The 13,474-nt window shown below is 34.8% G+C and overlaps 2 protein-coding genes across 7 annotated transcripts in view; one reads left to right on the top strand and one right to left on the bottom strand.

Moving 5' to 3' along the window:
- Positions 1-9,309, top strand: part of TFDP1 (transcription factor Dp-1) — a 44,201-nt gene extending 34,892 nt beyond the window's left edge. For 4 of the 6 annotated variants that reach the window (XM_081326755.1, XM_081326754.1, XM_081326753.1 and 1 more), the window contains exons 11-12: positions 3,110-3,191; positions 4,970-6,215. In XM_081326755.1, the coding sequence (XP_081182881.1) occupies positions 3,110-3,191; positions 4,970-5,120 (233 nt within the window). In that variant the 3' untranslated portion in view covers positions 5,121-6,215. Of the gene's footprint in view, positions 1-3,109; positions 3,192-4,969; positions 6,216-6,242; positions 6,601-9,284 lie in introns of those variants that run through there. The other 2 variants (XR_014026300.1, XR_014026301.1) reach the window with 2 other exon arrangements.
- On the bottom strand, positions 7,871-13,112 carry ATP4B (ATPase H+/K+ transporting subunit beta; the record flags this gene model as incomplete). Its single annotated transcript, XM_081326760.1, has 7 exons — positions 7,871-8,240; positions 8,328-8,414; positions 8,860-8,916; positions 9,263-9,462; positions 10,683-10,796; positions 11,567-11,695; positions 13,001-13,112. The coding sequence occupies 7 exons, from the start codon at positions 13,110-13,112 to the stop codon at positions 8,079-8,081; spliced, it is 861 nt and encodes a 286-aa protein (XP_081182886.1). The 3' UTR covers positions 7,871-8,078.
- Positions 13,113-13,474: the final 362 nt, after the last annotated feature.

Raw genomic sequence — 13,474 nt, 5'->3', positions numbered from 1 at the left:
AGTTCATATCTGAGTGGCCTAATGCTTTTCCCTACTTTCTTCAGTTTAAGCCTAAATTTTGCAACGAGAAGCTCATGATCTGAGCCACAGTCGGCTCCTGGTCTTGTTTTTACTTACTGTATAGAGCTTCTCCATCTTTGGCTGCAGAACACATAGTCAGTCTGATTTCTGTGTTGGCCGTGTTGTTATGTCCATGTGTAGAACCGTCTCCTGGGTTGTTGGAAAAGAGTGTTTGCTTTGACCATCGTGTTCTCTTGACAAAATTCTGTCAGCCTGTGCCCTGCTTCATCTTGTACTCCAAGGCCAAACTTGTCTGTTATTCCGATTATCTTTTGGTTTCCTACTTTAAATATCTAAAACAGGGGTGTCAAACTGCCGGCCCATGGGCCGGACGCGTCGTGACAAAACCGCGCCCACCCCATTGCCGGCAATAGGGAAAAAGCTCCAATACGTCACGCGACATCATATGACATCGCGAGTTTGACATGTCTGATCTAAAATATTTATTTATTTAATTTATTTATTTAATAATATTTCTATACCGCCCTTCTCCCTGAGGACTCAGGGCGGTTCACAGGGCAAGAATAAAATACAAAGTTACAAATATTAAAAGGAAATTAAATAATTGCCCGATTTTAAAACAATTGATATGTTACAATTATAAAACCCCAAAGATACAATATTAAGAATACAAGAATAAAAAACCCCACCAATCCCCCATCAGGCTAGGCCGGCTTGTACAAACAAAAACGTCTTCAGATCGCGACGAAAGGAGCGAAGATCGGGCGCCATCCGGAGCTCTACCGGTAACTGATTCCATAGTTCCGGAGCGCCCACAGAGAAGGATCTCCCCCTGGGGGCCACCAATCGACATTCTCTGATCGGTGGCACCCTGAGGAGACCCTCTCTGTGGGAACGCACAGGGCGCAGGGAGATTGATGCCGGCAGCAGGTGTTCCCTGAGGTACTCCGGACCCCTGCCATGTAGGGCTTTAAATACCATTACTAGTACCTTGAATCTCACCCGGAAGACAACTGGCAACCAATGCAGCTCATTATATATGTCATATATAAGCCATACTAACTCTTTTATATTACTCATATCAAGAAATAAGAGAAGAAATAGAGCGTACTATGTTATTTGAGGGACTCCTCCTTCCTAAAGTAAAATTCACATCCAAAATCTTATTAGTTTAACCATATTCAAACAGGTGTTTCTTTTTTAAATATTCTCTCTGATAAGTCCCATCATCTATTATCTTAATTTTCACTTTGGTCTTCTTCTTTTGCCCAATATTTTTAAACAATGTATTCTGCTGAATCAAAGAGTCTTTCCATATTCTTGTAGGTGTCACTGTAGATATAAAAAATAAGTCAAGTACAATATCTTTGTAAGAGGCATTTGCTCTTTCATGTTTGTTGAAAATCTTTTTCTTTCTTTCCGTATCTCTTACCATTTTTTGCCTCTCCAGTTCTAGTGGTGTTCCTGACGTCTCTGCAATCCATTTTGACCAGTCTTTTTTCTTATTCTCAAATATGTCTTGTCGTCTTAAAGTATAAGTTGCCCTTTCCAAAAAGCAAAATTTCCAACTTGTAAATTTTTTTCCACTTGGGTTAAATCATATTTCTTTGTTGGGTTAAGTTCTATCTTTATCTATCTTCAAATTTGTGTTCAGTTATCTGTTCTATCTGTTCCTTCTCTATTGTTATTTCCCGGGATTATTTTTTTTTGTAAAGTTAAATTGGAGATGAATTGGTTTATGTTTTCAAACTTATTTTGGATTTCTTTGTGGTTTGAAGTCATTGTTGTTTGAATTAGTTGCAGCATCTCATATGTCTCCTCTTGAAAGGTATTTATTTTTTCTTGATAAGTTCTTTCTGCAAGTCTCTGATTTTCCATAGTGGTCAAGGATCGAGGATTTCTTTTATCTGCAAATTGCTTTTAGTAGATATTTATAATCCAAAAAGGTTTCCTGAAGTTTATAATACTCTCTTTGTCTGCAAACCAAATTGTTTTCTTTTTTGTCACAGCTGTTCTCTATTGTTAGCTTTGAAGGTCACAAGCATAGATTAGTTTTTTCCAGATTTTTCCAAGTTCTGTATAAAAGCCATAGCTGTCATAGTCTTTATCCACCACTAGATGTCAGCACGAGTTTATTTTTCAAATTATAAAAATAGAAAATTGCCTTTAAAATGAGAATCTTAACCGTTCAACAATTCCAAACTTATCCAAACTTATGTTTTATTTTCATTTCATTTCTGTATGTTTTGGTCCCCCATAAAAGGTTTAATTCACTGCTTCCATTAGTAAAAGGGTGGGGCAAAAATCCCCCTCCTTCATGTTCGAAGGTTTTTTTTGGTTCTTGGGAAAAAAGTTTTTCCAGGAAAGTTAATAAGTAGGATAGAGAAAATCAATGATCTTAGCCAGATTCAAGTGCGCTGTTTACAATCAGCTTAAAATAGTGCTTTTTTGACCTCGGTTGCTTGTAGCTTGGGCTAGACTCTGAAGTTAGACTAGCCTTTCTCCTGTTGGTTTCTGGAAGGCTTCTCCTGGACCGATCGGGTTGACCGCCGTCTCTCCGTGGTCTGTGGGACTTCCTTCTTTGCTGCTTCTTCGGGGCGGCTTCTGGCCCATTTAGGGTCCCCTAACAGGAGAAATTCAGCCAAAGGGCATGGAGCCCTGAAATCCCTTAGCTGCTGCACTACTGCGCAAGACCGGAAGTCCCACATTTTCATTTCTAATGCTTCCTGTCAACTTTCTAAAAGAAAAGTCAATGGGGAAGCCAGTTGGAAATTGCTTCTGCTCCAGCTGCATGTTTACCTACCTCTGATCATTCTATTTCTTTCTTTGGGTAAGAATATATTTTGGAAATAATAACCCAATGGTTCATGGGTTGTCTGCTATAAATGTAAAGGTCTCCTCTGAAAGACTATTTGGTTCTATCAAGCTACAACCCAGGTTTACTAATTGAGCAGTTGATGAGACACTAAATATGAAAGTTTGAAATGCTATGTATGTAAGTTATATTCAGTGGACGTTTTATTGAATTGCAGATACATATGCTATATAGTGACTGCTGTCTAATTCCTGATGTTACTTTGTCTTACAGAAATGGCTCAGGGATCAATCAGCAACGTGTATGTCTCATCCTCATCGGGTTCAGCTTCAAATGGGACAAGATTTTCCAACAGGTTGGATAAGATTGAGTTTTATGTTTAAAAACTAGTTCATAGACCCAGTGTTATCTGCTAAATAGTAAAACTATATTATTTCATTTTTAATTGTTAATTGTTACATTGACTTTATTTAATTAAAAATTGATCTAAATAGATATCTCAGAAACATTTTAATATACCAACTTATCAAAAGACATCTTAAGAAATTTTCCATTTCAGTTGCCAAAATTGACCATTTTGCCACTGAATTTCTACAGTACTATTTGTAAGCTTCAAAGGAGCTGGGAACTAGATGAAGGCCAGACTACCTACTCCTGTCTTGAAGCTTCAAACAAGAAAAATATTAAAGAACTTCAAGCATGTATATAAAATGAAGCTAGGCTAGTCTTATCAGGGTACATTGAATGGATCCTCTGCCAGTAAGTGAAAACCGTTCCCCATGTGCTTCTTAAAAAATGGGTCTGAACTTGCTCAAGTGAAGTAGGTTTTATAGAGCCCCATAGTAACATGCCAAAGGTCAGCACTACTTTTGCACTAAATACTTTCAGTATAGGTGTCAAGGTACCTTGGTAATTGTAATTAGAACTTAGAGTAAGAGTTGGGACCTTGGAGGTCTTCTGGTCCAACTCACTGCATGAGCGGGAGTCTATACCATTTCAGACAAATTGCTGTCCAATCTCTTCTCTAAAACCTCCAGTGATGGGGCACCCACAACTTCTGAAGGCAAGGCATTCCATTGGTCGATTGTTCTCACCATTAGGAAATTTCTCCTTAAGTTTTAGGTTGCTTCTCTTCTTGATTAGTTTCCATCCATCGGTTCTTGTCTTGCCTTCTGGTGCTTTGCTAAATAGTTTGTTCCCCTCAAGGACTGGAGCTATGCTGTCATATCTCCCCTAGTCCTTCTTTTCATTAGACTAAAAGGTAAAGGTTCCCCGGCACATGCGTGCTAGTTGTTTCCAACTCTAGGGGCCGGTGCTCATCTCCGTTTCAAAGCCAAAGAGCCAGCGCTTGTCCGAAGACGTCTCCGTGGTCAGGTGGCCGGCATGACTAGATGCTAAAGGCGCACGGAACACTGTTACCTTCCCACCGTAGAGGTCCCTATTTTTCTACTTGCATTTTTACGTGCTTTCGAACTGCTAGGTTGGCAGAAGGTGGGACGAGTAACAGGCACTCACTCTGCTACGCGGCACTCGGGATTCGACCCGCCAAACTGCCGACCTTCTGATCGACAAGCTCAGCGTCCTAACCCACTGAGCCACCGCGTCCCTGCTTCACTAGACTAGTCATACCCAGTTCCTGTTTTTCATATATTTTAGCCTCTGGTCCCCTAATCATCTTTGTTGCTCTTTTCTGCAGTCTTTCTAGAGTCTCAACCTCTTTTATATTGTGACCAAAACTGGATGCAGTATTCCAAGTGTGGCCGTACCAAGGCTTTAGTACCGAATACTTCCCATGATCTTGATTCCTGTGTTAATGCAGCCCAGGCTTGCATTGGCTTTTTTGGCTGCCGCCGCACACTGCTGACTCATATTTAAGTGATTGTCCACTAGGACGCCAAGATTCTAGTGTAAAAACCTTACTTTTATCCACACTGAATTCCATTAATTTATAACTCATTTAACAATAAGTGATTCATTAATTCATAATTTATATAAAATAATTTTTAGTAGTTGCCAGAGTTTAATATTTTAATATTTGGCTTTAGGAGTCTGCAGTTACCCGCTCCTGGCTAAACATATTAATTGGGATGGAAGGTGGAATTAAAAGATTTATGCAGTTTGCTTATTTTGCAGTGACTACTCAAATGGAGGAGATGGAATGTTGGCTACAAGTTCCAATGGATCTCAATACAGCGGCTCCAGAGTAGAGACACCAGTGTCTTATGTTGGGGATGATGACGATGATGACGATGATGACTTTAATGAGAATGATGATGATGACTGATACTTTTTGCCTGTAGACTTTTTTATTTTTAAAATTCAGCAAGCGGCAGGAATAAATTCTAGGAAGAGGTTGTCAAAATTGTCCCATCAAGGAGATACTGGTAAGAGTCTGAATTTAGAAAATTGCACCTCCAATAAAGTAAAGATTGTTTGTTTTTATGTAGATTTTTTTACATGTGATGAGGATGTGTGTGTTAATACCAGTGTGTTAATGCAGAACTTTTATTTACTTTTGCTTAGGATTTTTAACTTGAAGGAAAATGCATTTTGCCCCTAAATGTTGTCACAAAGATGGAAATGTAGCCACATTTAATAGAAAATAAAATCTGTCCACCTGTCAAAATGCATACATGAATGGCATTTTATTGAGATTGAATTTAGGTGACATCGTACTGATGCATAGTAATCAAATGTAATACTATATTTTGCTGATCATGCCATGTCCAAAGAATCAAAAAATGATCTTTTAAATGTTAGTTTGCAGAAATTGTATGAATTTATTTCTCTTTTTACTGATCATTGTAAGCCCATCAAATTCTATATACTATGTTTGCAGAAGTTAGAAATATGAGTTATGATTTGGGGGCAAATGTTTACTGCCAGGCTGGAATAGCTGTGTAAATGTCTTGAAAGTTTAGAATGAGTTTTGCTTATGATAAAAATTTGCCTGATTTCTTACAGGCAAATTTTGAAAACAATTTGTTACATAGTTGTTTACATACTTAGAAGTCTATGGTATAAAAGACATGTACTGAAACAAATGGTTTATATTTGTTTCATAAACATCTTCCAGTAATCTATTATAAAGTTGAAATTAAATATAGAGAATGTTTTATGTTTAACTCAAAACTTGTCAATCACTTTTAATACTTCATTTTTTATAATAAAAAAACCAGGACAGGTGGTAGTCTTTTTAAATTTATTCACACAGAATTAACTGCACAAATACTGTCAGCTGCCTGTTTTAAGACAGAAGTCTTTTTACTGAAACACAAATAAATTTTCTGTAATATTTTATGGCATATAAGCAGTTTGTTTTACTTGTTTAATTGTGGCACTATTAGTTTTTATTAATAAAACACGCGTGGGCATTTTTAACAGATATTTTGTTTCTCTAATCAAGATTATTTTCACCTTCTGCTTTGTTGTGTTTGACTTACCATCTGGTTCTTCAGTATGGAAGAGTCTCAGAGCTCTTTTAAAGGGTAAGTAGGGAGATATATCTATATCTATATGATGAGAGACAACAGCATGCACTGATGATTGCTAAATTCTTGGGAGATTGCATTCACTCTACAAATATGTAAGTGATTAAATGTGTATTTCTAGTAATATCTGTCATATGACCAGTCATAAAATACACTTTTATTGATAAGGTTCTTCCAGAATGCGTCTTTCAGTTTCCCAGTTCTCCATCTTAATTTACCTCCTGTCTTTTCCCCTCCTCTTATCTAACATAAGAGGCACGGTTCTAAACAAATACTGGCCTACAGCTCTCTGTTTTAAGAGTCCCTCTTTGTATATACTTTATTTATTGAGAATAAATATTCATCTTGAGGCTATGCAAAGAACTGATTCCCCTTCATGCATGAACATGCGTTTCATTTGCATATGAAATTTTACTGATATTTGAGTGCTTCTCCAGCGTAGGAAACATTGTACTAAGCTAATAATTTAAAAGCATGTTAAATGCAAATATCAATAGTTCTAAATGCCTGTTTTACATTTTACTGTTATACATTGATATAGTAGATAGGTATATATCCCCATGGTGTAAAAGCAAAAGGCAGATGCATCAGCAGAATGTTTGATGGACATCTTCATTACAGATAGGAGAATGTTACAGGTGGTTGCAATGTTCTGGTCTTTCCCTTATGGACCAATTCTGGTGTTACCCCATTTCATCTCCTCATCTTTAATTCATTTCAATAACTTCTTTTTAATACCCATAAACACCGCTTCCACTTTTCCTATCTATCATCATCATGCAGGTGATGAATTTGTTGAAGATTCATTATGAAGATGATCTGGTTCAATACATGTGCTATATATATACAGATAAGTGCATATGTTTTTATGTGTAAAGTAGGTTTCGATTATTAAAATGCCTTCATATTAAGATAATCTAGGTGCTTTAAAGTAACTTGTCTAACACAATTGCATCAAGCCCACTTCAAAATATTAAGTTTCCACTGAGGCCTCTGTAAAGGAAATCAGTAATTTCTTAAATAACATTAATGATACAATTAAACAACAGTAAAAAACAATACATAAGATAATTTTAGATCAGGGTATGTAACATTTTCATATTCAGAGTCTTTGTTTTTGTTTATTACGTTGTTGCTGCCACTATGACACTGAAGCATTGTTGATTTTCTTCCAATGTATCCTAATACTGTCAAGTGAATTAGTTAGCTTTGTTTTACAATCAGTAAGATTATTGTTCCCAGGTTCAGTTTACTGCCATTATTTTGGAGTTTCTAGGGTCACAAAAAAGATGCTCAGGAGCTATATTTGATTCAACAGCTTTTGTTTATATGTTTCTTTCATACAATAGTTCTTAATTTTTTCTTGAAATATGTTGAGATGCAAAGCAATGTTTTTCTTCCTGCCCAATTCATTATATGAATTATTCCAGAAATAATTTATTATGTTTATTATTTTTCAATATATAAATAGTTGTGTATTATATAACTTTACTCACATTCAGTGGAATCATATCCCATTGTCAAATATCTAGTAAACCAGGAATATGTTTGGTATTCTCAAGTGTGGGAAAATCCAATAAACATTTCTAATAAAGCATACTAGATAATGTAAAGAAACTTTATACAATTGATTGTTAAAGTTGTGAGTAGTTTTGCTATAAACTGTACACTTACTCAAGTTGAAATCATACAAATAATCATACAAAACTACATAACACATAAATTCTCTGTGCAGTTTTTATAAACCTTGATTAATTTTGTATCCGAATTTTGAATTCTACTTTTCCTTCATATGGATCATGTGGGTTATCTGAAGTAATTCCAGTGCCGATAACTCTGCATACTATGTGCAGTTCTTTGTTTAAAGAAACGTTGAGAAGTTTCACTGCTACCAGTGGATTAGTATAGCTAGGCTGAGATAGAAATACATATGACAAATGTTAATAAATATATGCAGCAAACCTATCATAACAGAACAGGTTGAAAGGAAAAAAACATACCTGTGCCTTGAGTCCATAGTAAGGGAAGTAGTGAAGGCTAAAAGTTCCATTTGTGGGATAATATGCTACTTCAAGTGGGCTGTCATCCTTCAGTTGATCATAAATAAGGTAAGTATTAGTGCTAATATGAGATAACTTTGAGACTCAATATATATTATCATACGGTATGTAAATGCATCATACAACAGTATAGCCATATTTTCAGTGTGAGTTTAATTGGTCTTATTTGGAAATTTCATTATTTAAAAGTGAATATGTCTAATAGTGTATCAGTGAAATTCATCTGCATAATACATGTCATCGTACAATTTCTGCAAACCTCAGGAGGCAAGATTTGTTTCACTTGCCAATTTAAGTATGTGGTTAATAACTGAGATTGCATTTATTTTAATAATTTTGTGGAGGCACATGAAAGGTTTCGAAATAACCACTGAAACATCCTTGAGAGGAAAGCAGATGGTTGATAACTAGGAAGCAAAGGTGAAAAGTGTGGGCTGCCTGAGATCTGAAGAACCTTGTAATACATACTTACTAGAGTTGTGCAGTTCACTTTTGGTGCAGTCCCATTGCCAGGGAGAAAATTGATAATCTGTAATACAATTTCCTTGTTAACCGTTTTGCAATTTAATGTTAATAAATCAAGTGTAGGCATTAAGCAACTGTAGAAATTAAATGTTTATGTCCACCAAACAGAAGATTTTCCCATCCTTTTGTGACTGCCACAATTGATCTCAGTACTTTGCTTTTTCTATGTATTTGACTCCAAAATTTGTTTTTCTGTCAAGCTTCCCTCATTTGCAGGTTCTGGTTGTAACAATATTTTTATAATTCTTTGCAGAACACAGTGCAGAAAATAATAAAATACCTGTCAGCAAAATTTCCTTTCCTGTTAGTTGGTTTTAAACTATGCTTTTCACGTCTGGTATTATACTTACTCTGTTCATCTTTATTATTAAGCATGGACTTCCTTCAGGAAAACCAAAAGTGGGATCTGTCAAACCAGAGCAGTTTTCAAGCATATCTTTCGTAAATTTGCAAGAATATTTTTCATTATTTGGAGCATCAAATGTCTTTTGGTAGTAATAATTTTCCTGACTACAATTTTTGTGGCCTTCTTGCATAGTTTCATTGTATGCTACAGTGAGAAAGGAGAAGAAAAATAAACATTTTCTATTTGCAGATACAAATAAATAGTTTATATAATAAATTCAAAAAGTACTTTTTCTTGCCTTTTACTGAATTCTAAGCTTCTGTAACTTGGTTATTTCAGTTATTATATGCAACAGTGGCCTAATTACGTTTTGCCATATGGGAAAGGTAAGTCAGATTGGAAACAGCTGCCAAGTATTTCTTGGGTCCCAACTAAATTGGAGTGGCCAGGGTCGTGTGTAATGCTCAGCAAGCCATCATAATCTGGTTTGTATGGTGCTAAGCCATAATCATTTGTTTCTCATATCACTCCTAGCCAAAATGAAATGTCTCAAATAAGTTCAAATCCATTGTATATTGGAGAGGTGAACTCTGTCTTATGATAAGCATCTTTCTTGCAGTAAATTTCATGTGGTAAGCCACTTTTGCGAAGCAAAGTTTTGAAAATGCTGGTTAACAGCTTTCCAAACTGTGTGCTCTCAAGGATGTCCTACCTAGCATAGTAATCATAATTGCAATATTTCAAGATAGAATGTTACACTAATATACACTTGTTTGTTTATTATTGTTGAATTGTATATTGTTATTTTACTGGTGGCTTTGTATTTTGTGAACTATTGTGAAATTTTTGGAATATGAGTTCAACACAAATACAAAACTTTATAGTAATCCATCTGTTTAGGACAAATAAAAGGAAGAGAAGTGTGAATTTTTCAATGGTACTTAGAACCAACTGTAAAAAAAATAGTGTTTTTCCTCCACCATGACTTTACTGTAGTAAAGAAATCTGCCTAGGCCGAAGTCAATATTTAAAATGACATAGAACAATTGTGTATAAAACTTGTACTGAAGTTACAACACAGAGTTGACATTGACATTTCAATTACAGATAATATATGATCATATACTATAGTAAAATGATACTATAGTATATAGTATCATGTACTATAGTAAAATTGAAATTGTTTACCCTTTTTGTAGTCAATTTGTTTTCTCTACTAAAGTGCCTTATATTCTCCTGTTCCTGTTTTTTTTAGTAAGAAACTTTGATAAAGGTTTTTGCATCAAATACTTTGTTAATTGGAACTCAACCTAACCTGTATTTCATTTTCAAGTTTCTGTTTTCCTTTTCTTTGTAACCCTCAGTTTTTCAATAGAACTTCTACAGTTTCCTACATTATTTCCATACCACTGTTCTGCCTTTACCTGAAAGAAATTTATGAAGTGTCAGAACATAACCATCCCAGGAAGACTGCTGAGAAATGTTATAATAAATTTCCAATCCTTTTTCTCCATATACATCTGGTCGTAACGTCACTCCTTTAACGATAAATCAAAAATAGAAGAACAAAAATACAAAACTACAGTTTGTTTATCAAGTCTTTTTCACCAAATCTAGCATGAAGTAAAATTTAAAAGCAAAATATATTTTAGCAATGTAGTCTTTAGCTGTCCTGAAATCTATATTCTCAAATTACGTGTATTTTGTCATGAACCTACTACTGTTTTTTTTCTTTTGAGCAAAGTAGTCTTAAGGAATGTAAGGTTTAAAGTTTAGTTAATAAAAATGGCTGTTTTGTTAATTACACTTTACCCATCACTGTATGTGATAACATTAACTTTAATCCATATAAATTTCTGTATTTGTAACTTTTTTAATGCCATATAACTCATACATTGGTCAAAGTGGTAGAATGCAGCGTTTTGCTTGCTGTTTTTCTTCCTGCATTTAAGCTGTTGGTTTTATTATTCTGTAGTATATGATCTATTTATTCCTGTTATAACCATCCTAGGATAAAAAGTAGACTAAATACTTTTGATAAATAGTACTTATACAGGAGGTTAGATGGAACTTTTACTCTTAATATACATTTTTGCTCAGAAGCCAAATTATTTGAGATTGAGGTGGATCTATAGTGCATCAATCCATCAGATTTTAATCAGTTGATAATGCTTTGAAGAGCAATTTTGAATTTCCTTTACTTCTGTTTCATAGTGTTCTCTCCCATAAATTTAGATAAGTTTACAGTATAAAATAATTTTGGGTTATATGGATTTAATAACAAAATGAGAAGAAATGTAAAAAGTACCTGGTGATTTTAATCGATCTTGATAGTCTGGTGTATAAGGATTCATTGTCTTCATTAAAGAATAGATAGAAAGTGTGAATAGTCCAACTATTATCACATAGAATGCAACATAATAAAGACTAATCCATACTGTAATAAAGAAATATAGATTTTAAAAATAAAAACGTCCATTAATCTGGCTCAATAATTTAATTCAAACAAATTACTGCATTTGTGTTATATTGTTCAAAATGCTCTCAGCACTGGAAATTCCAGTAGCTAAATGAGAGCTGGAAGGATGTGGATGCTACAACATCAGGGCTGCTTTGCTTTCTGGGTTTAGGATGACCATACGGGGGTGATCAGAGCCATGCTATCTAACTGAAAATGCGGAGTTCAGTTCTTTTCAACACCCTTAAGTTTTGAAAATCCCCAAATTAATTCCAAGCTATAGTTTGATCAAGTTTATTAGATAATCCTTATTCTGGAAATTAATACATTTGAAAATGTGATGGCTGTTGAATTCTAATGGGGGAAAAGAAATTCTAAAGTAACATTAACTGGATTAAAGTACATCTATACATATTGGTACATTATCAAATAGTTCTCAATAACCTGCTGAGGCTTCTCAAACTAATTAATTGTCTCCTTCAGAAATAATATATTGGTGAATAAAGTGTAAAAAAAAGGAATGGGACTAATTGGAAGTCAAATGACAGCTCTAAGCAACTAGAAGCATGTACATTTTTTTAATACTATGCAAACTATATTTGAGATTAGACCAGCCATCCCAAATTTGAAGCATGCTTAGCTAGCTTTTCCTCACATACACATGCATGCACACTCCTTGCATTTCTAGTACATATTTCCAAATTAACCAGAGGGAAATGTGTGTTTTGTATTCTGAGCCCTTTCAGACTAATATTTCATTTTCTTCAGGTTTTACAAAGCCAGTTGTCTCACCTCCAAGGAAGCAGCTGTCTAGTTTCAGTGGGTTTTTAGGGCCATAAAATGTATTGAGAGTTTTGTCTCCAGGATGAACATAATTGAGCCTGGGAATTTCTGAGATAAAGACTGAAAGAGGGCAAGCTGGAAACCCAGTAGGACAGGGCTAAGGATTCAGTAGGTCCTCACCTTATCCAAATCTTGGCCCTTGCAAATAATTTCAAAGCATTTATAATCTAATTTAGGTTTGAAAACCAGTCTGATTGAAGAGACATCTGGCATCATCCCAAATCTATTGCTGTTTATAAGAATTTTCTATCAATTGGAATGCTAGCATGGACTCAGAATTATTAATTCTTTAATAATTACTATTGATAAGTAATATTAATAAGTAATATTTGGGTAATTGACTTCAGTGTTCTGTAAAGCAGCTTTCAGTACTAATTATTGGTCTTAGAACAAGTTCCAAAAGTTCTAAAATCATACTTTTAAAAAAATAATATTGCATACCCCAGTTAATCAAAGTTCTTCCCATTAACTGTCCTGTGTCTGGATTCCATAAAAAACGCTGGAAATTTTCCATTCTTTGGCTGCAGGTCTTCTTTTCATTAAAAGTTGCCATTTTCCACCTTGAGATCTAGGAGCTGTAGAAACTAAACTCTTCCACTGGTGCACAAGGATTTGGCAACCCTATTTTGGTTTTATACCTTTTTCCTCTGAAGGTCATACAGATTATATCCATCACCAGCAAAAGCTGATAACAGCACATACCTGCCCACAATCACTTTTTTAAAGTAATTTGATAAGAATTTTTTTATTGGTTAATCGAAAACAGCCATCAAATGTACTTTTCTCTTGATGTTACTTACTTTTCAGAACTTGTTATACTTTCAACATAATAGGTGTTATCAAAACAGATACAATAGTAACAGCTTCCCTTGATAAGCTGTGCACATTGTATGTACGTAGTTTTGAGTGTTCCTG

This window comes from Vipera berus, assembly GCF_964194415.1.
Source record: "Vipera berus genome assembly, chromosome: 4".
Lineage (NCBI taxonomy): Eukaryota > Metazoa > Chordata > Lepidosauria > Squamata > Viperidae > Vipera > Vipera berus.
This window is presented reverse-complemented; position numbering and strand designations above follow the sequence as displayed.